At 45.9% G+C, this 6000-nt stretch overlaps 1 protein-coding gene across 14 annotated transcripts in view; it reads right to left on the bottom strand.

The window, feature by feature from the left end:
• Positions 1–1462: 1462 nt before the first annotated feature.
• Positions 1463–6000, bottom strand: part of SETD5 (SET domain containing 5) — a 76862-nt gene continuing 72324 nt past the window's right edge. For 13 of the 14 annotated variants that reach the window (XM_010842060.1, XM_010842057.1, XM_010842064.1 and 10 more), the window contains 4 exons: positions 4366–4664; positions 3353–3486; positions 2787–2875; positions 1463–2443 (listed from right to left, as the gene is read on the bottom strand). In XM_010842060.1, the coding sequence (XP_010840362.1) occupies positions 1835–2443; positions 2787–2875; positions 3353–3486; positions 4366–4664 (1131 nt within the window). In that variant the 3' untranslated portion in view covers positions 1463–1834. Of the gene's footprint in view, positions 2444–2636; positions 2876–3352; positions 3487–4365; positions 4665–6000 lie in introns of all 14 variants that reach the window. The other variant, XR_825465.1, reaches the window with a different exon arrangement.

Genomic DNA, 6000 nt, shown 5'->3' with positions numbered 1-6000 from the left:
TGACAGCACCCTGCCCACACAGAGTGGCTGGGGGCTCTGCACGTGCCAGGCAGGGTGAGGGCCGCCTGCCCGCTGGCCTCTCCCCTTGGTTAATAGCCAAGGGGAGAATGCAAACCCCAGCCCAAATGGAGAGACATTTACATACGTTTTATATAATATACAAAGAAACCAGCATCCCAGGCAACATGATTTCCACTCCAACGCTCTCCCAGACTGATGGGTTTGTGGGGGAAACAACATAAAGAAAAGTATTCTGCTGACGTTTCAGCATTAAAAAAAAATCTCCCCTCATTTGAGCAAACACCTGATTTGAATTTTGAAAAAGTGAAATTTTGTAACAGTCACACACAAAGAGAGAAGACTGTGCATATGATAGTTGTAGGAGAGGGTAGAAAGAAAAGGGGATGCAAGAGGCTGAGGGAAAGAAGGAAAAAACAAATTGGAGGGAAGGAGGGAGACTCACAGTATTATCTTGTCCAAAAGAAAGAAGTAAGGTCCACTGCAGCACCAGGGATTACACCTGTCAGATATTTGCTACCCCTACCATGGTTATAACTGAATACAAAAATTAGATAAATAAAAACACGCCGGATATTACAGTAAACAAGTGAAAGAAATAAGCTGGCAACCGTATGGAATTTAAAAAGATTGTGTACCCCACCTGGCTGGCCCCAGGGCTCCTCCAGGGGTGTACAACAGGCACAATGCACTGATGGGGAGAAGCCAGTCTGCTCTCATCTCTCATCCAGAACAGCTGTCATTAGGTGTGTGGGTGGCTTTAAAACACTCTCACCTGGGCCACGCTCAAATAAGCATCTCCCAAAGAAACGTGGGACATGCCCACACACAATCACAGTCCTGTCGGTGCCATTCCACAATCAAAGCTTTCCACTCTTACCCTGCAGTCACGAGTGCGTGCTCTCCAATCATGGAGGCGGTCCTACTCAGGGGATTGGCAACTCCTGATTAACTGGGAGTAGAAAAAATAAAATTCAAAGAACTCCCAAACTACTTGGGACCTTCCTAATCAAATGCATTGTCAGTGGCTGGTAAGCAGCACTGCAACTGGCCCATCTCTCTTTTCTTTGCCTACTTACTTCATGGGTTACTGAGCTGTGAAATAGCTTGGGGAAGGGGAGTGGGTTGGTACCAGCTGGGGGCTCAGACAATCTACTACGATAATCTGCTTCTGAATAATCAAGAACTGACCATGAGTACTTCTTCAGAGATCCAGGAACCCCTCAGAGCACACACCAAGCTTCACTATCCCTGCCTCTTGGTGTTTTTAAGACAAAGGTAAGGAATATTCTCAGTGAACACACCTTGGCCAGATACCTGCTTTTGGAATGGTTGTTTTATATACCCACCTTTTTTCTTAAGTGCATAAAACCCTAACACTACTCAGATGGCTTGGGGCTTTGAGATTGGCTCTTTTCACTTTTTCCTTTGAAAACTTTTTTCATTTTTGGATTTAAAAAGATGTCCTCACTGCACAAGTGACTACAGGCTACAGGCAAGGATGGGAGATGGAGGCTTCAACACAACTCATTGCACTTAGAATCGTTACTAACCGAAAACACCATTTGCTTGTCAACAATGTACCCTTAACAGCAGGGAGAAACTTCTTTATAGTCTCTGCTTCAGACAAGATTTACATCTTTCTCCAAGGCCAGAGCCAGTCGTGACCACAAGTCTTGTTTCTTGTCGACCAGACCCAATCCTCTGGCACCTTGTACCCCCTTCCCCAGCAATATGCTCGGCCTAGGTTCCAGAGGCAGCTGGAAGGAAGCAGCTATGGGCTCATTCAAGTTCTGTTTGCCCAAATCCAGAAGCCCTAGGAAAGTCCTGTCTGAGTCTTGACCCCCGACCCCTGCAGTGGCTGGAGTCGGTACTGGTGCACACCCCCACTCCCTCGATGTGGGTAGTGCTGTGAATTGGAAACCGCAGATACCCTGGAGGCCTGGTAGGCAGCTGACTGCCCAGCACTGGGTAGACTGATAGTCCGGAAGTCTGATGACAATGACGACCTAGAGTTCTGAGGAAAGGAGGTGGAACTCAGAGTTCCTGTGCTGGACTGGGAAACCGAGTCTGAGGTCGGCGAGTCTGAGGGGCCCTGTGGGGTAGGGCTAGCAGCACTAGAAGGGCAGCTCCTCCTTGGAAGACTGCTGCCGGTGCTGTTTCCAGAATGCGGCTGGCTGCTATAATACCCTGGTGTCCCCGTAAATGGGGCCAATGAGTCTGTGGACACAGGGTGGGCGGGGCTGGAATAGGACGTGGAAGAGAGGGAGGATTCTGAAGAACCATGAGAAGGGGGGTTCCCAGGTCTCAGTGCAGTAGTTCGATAACTGTATCCCGGAGACTGGGTGGGATGTCCTCTAAAGGGGGAGGAACTCTGTTGAAGGAGGCTTTGTGATTCTGTCCGTGGACTATCACACTGCAGGAGCTAGAAAGAGTTGGGAGGAAAAGCATAAGGAGATGAAAAAGTCCCTATTTAAGCCTTTTAGGCTTGTATGGATATTTAAAAGACCCTACTTTTTCTTCTTCTTCATCTTCTTAAACATTTGTTCTTTTTAGGATACCCAAGACAGTAAAATGGCTGTCTTTGGTCATTTCAATTTTCTGGCATGATTTATTACCTGAAGGTGAGCCGATGATGACTTATTTCCAAGGCTGCTGAAACTATATGCAAAGACGACATCTCAACTGCAAAGGATGACCAGGATCACAAAACATTTGGAACCCAGAACACATTCCTATGCCCAGAGATGAGCACTTTCTTGCCTCACCTGGTAGCTGTATCTGGAAGGGCTGTAAACGGCTGCTCCTTTAGAGAGTGCTGAGCTCAATGTGTCTGGGCCTTCACCATCGGCAGGGTCTGGAAGGTAATACAAAATCAACTCATTTTCTAAAAATGAGTCAGAGAGAGCAATTATTCATTCAAGTCACCAATGCCAGCACCAACCCATGCTGCTCTCTGATAAATCAGGTGAGTGCAGCATGCCAGAAGGGCAAAATGAGTGGTTAATTATGGGCTGTTTTAAATGCCTGATCTGATTTCTGTCTCCTTCTTTCTCTTCATCCTTCATCAAGGTGATTCCCAGGGCTTTGGAGAGATGAGTTACAGAAAGGTATCCTTTGGGAAAAAAGAGCAGACAGAGAGCAAGCAACGCTAGACCTTAAGAATGCTATAGCCCAAGAAAATGAAAGCAAGACTAAGCTGGAACTTTGCATGTAAGGGAGCCCAACCTCATTAAGAAATGGACTCACCTCAGCCTAGCATTTGGTGTAAACTGTGTGGAGCCTGGCTCATGTGTCCCTGAACCTGGCTGGCAGAAGAAGGCCATTGGCTCACCTGAGTCTTTCTCTGTGATGTTACTCTCCCATGTGGGAGAAGGCTCTCCTTTTTGGGCCACCCTCACACTGCTTCGGAGGACCTTGGGGATGCTCCCTCCTTCTCGGAGTCGTTCTACCGATGTGGGAACCATCCTGTGAAGGCAACAGGATGTACACTTATGCCACAGGACTTGAGAGTTAAGAGTACGGAACAAACAAGGCTCTGACAAACAGCTGTACGCTGTTTCTTCAAACATCCTCTTTTAAAACATTTTCTTCATGACCAATTTAAAACAAGGCATTTTCTCTGCCTCAAACTATGTCAGGCACCTAAGAATAAACACTTTAAGAAAAGAAAAAACAATCAAGGAAAAGGGGGATTTAAAGGTGTCTACTGCTTTCAACCTCCATCTTGAAATGCTATTTTTCTCTTCTGTGAAGTCATGTGACTGGCAGGTAGTAGTAATGTCTCACAGATTAATGAACATTACTCATTTGAGCCATGCCTCTTCTTTCCCAGACCTCATTTCTTCAGTTCAATATCCCTAAAATGCCTCATTCTTTATTTCACTCACTTGATACTTAGTACCTGCCATTATTATTAGCTATTTATTTGTCATCTCTATTAAACTAGACAAATACTTGGAGAGTGTGTCCCAACTCTCCATATATGCTAGCCACGTGGAACTGAGACACCTGATGTTAATTTCAGTGGAACTGAGCTCATCTCCTGACTTACCTTGCACATGAAATGAGAAAACAGAAGAGGCAGTGTTAGTGCCCAGTGAATAAAATAAGTCCTCTGTGTTCACAACTATATGCCGTCCAACATATTGTTCTGCAGGCTTGGTGGCAACTGTTTGCTTCTGTAAGTTCGGGGATTGTGACTGATACTATTAAATCAGCCGAATATGGTATATAGTACTGCTGGCTGGCTTTCTCAAGTAAGTGTTTCCATATATCTTAGGTAAAGAGTCTAGACGTTTATTTCCCTCCTGAATTTAATCATAAGAGCATCAAACTTAAACTTACCACCTACTGCTGATACTCTCTTGAGGTCTGCAGTGAGACGAAGTGCCTCTGGAATCTGATGGGCTTACCGCCTCCAGATGAGACATAGAGGAATGAGACGGGGAAAATTTTTTGTGAGGGGAAGATGGGGTTCGGGCTGAGGATCCCTGCACACCATGGGCACCAGTGTCAGAAAGTGAGTTACTGCCGCCTTGCCCAGCTCCTGCAGACTTGCTTTTGCTCTGTGTGGAGTCACCTCCCCCACCAGCAGAATTTTCCTTGGCTTCTTGTTTCCGTTTGCGGTACTCCAGCAGGGATACCTAGGAAGGAAAAAAGAAACAGGACTCCAGCTAGACATCATTTGTGGATCACTAGCAATGGCACCCTACTCCAGCACTCTTGCCTGGAAAATCCCATAGATGGGGGAGCTTGGTGGGCTGCCATCTATGGGGTCGCACAGAGTTGGACACGACTGAAGCGACTTAGCAGCAGCAGCAGCAGCAATGGGGAAAGAACATGGAACCCTAGGAAACCGCTAGCAGGCCAGGCAAACAAAGCAGGCACCAACAGGTGACTTTTTCCAGGTGTGAGAGAGACCTGAGCACGGCTACATATTTAAATCAGTGAGAAGCTGGTTTAAAAAGAGAATATGCCAGGAGATGACATTTTTGAAAAATGGCATTTACCAGTAGACCTCAACCTTTATTCTGCCTTCAGAAAAACCTGTGAGATCACAGTTCCATGTAACAGAAGTGTGCTATCACAGTTATCTGCAACAAAGGTAGCACCAAGAAAGGTGGGGGACTTCCCTGGTGGTCCAGTGGTTAAGACGCTGTGCTTCCAAGGCAGGGGCACAGGTTCGACCCCTGGATGGGGAACTAAGATACCAAATGCTGCGTGGCATGGCCAAAAACAAACAAAAATACATGAAAAGGGAAGCTGAAGAGCTGGGAGTTTGTGCAGTTTGAGAAAGTCTCTTCCTCAATCCCCAGAAATCCCTATAGCTGTGCCACTGAAACTTCTCCCCAACTTGCCATTCCTGTGCCTTATACTTTCCTGACTGCCACACTGAAAGCCCTCTTCCTTGCCCCACCTAGTACACCTCCTTTTGGCTGTTACAGCACACTGTGCTTACACAGGCTTTTGACCTAACACCGTGTCTTGTATACTTATAAACTGTTATGTTCTACAAGGGCAGAGAACAAATTTGTTTGGCTTTTTGTCTTTAATGTCCAGCACAGAACTTGGCCTGATAGCAGGTGCTCAACAATATTTCTGAAATAACAGATCATGATTTCATTCATTTTTGCACATAATAAATGAAACCAGAAATCCAAAGACTTGTTACCATTTTTGTTCCTGCTAGTCAATACTGTTCATGCAAGAGTAATCTTTTTTTAAAAAATGTTTTATTTTATATTGGAGTATAGCTGATTTACAATGCTGTGAGAGTTTCAGGTGCACAGCAGAGTGACTCAGCCATACATATACATGTATCCATTCTCCCCCAAACTCCCCTCCCATCCAGGCTGCCACATAACACTGAGCAGTGTTCCCTGTGCTATACAGTCTGACCTTGTTGGTTATCCCTGTTAAATATAGCAGTGTGGACATGTCGATCCCAACCTCTCTTAACTGTCCCCCTTCCCCTGCAGC

Source organism: Bison bison, unplaced genomic scaffold (assembly GCF_000754665.1).
Source record: "Bison bison bison isolate TAMUID 2011002044 unplaced genomic scaffold, Bison_UMD1.0 scf7180017864171, whole genome shotgun sequence".
Lineage (NCBI taxonomy): Eukaryota > Metazoa > Chordata > Mammalia > Artiodactyla > Bovidae > Bison > Bison bison.
This window is presented reverse-complemented; position numbering and strand designations above follow the sequence as displayed.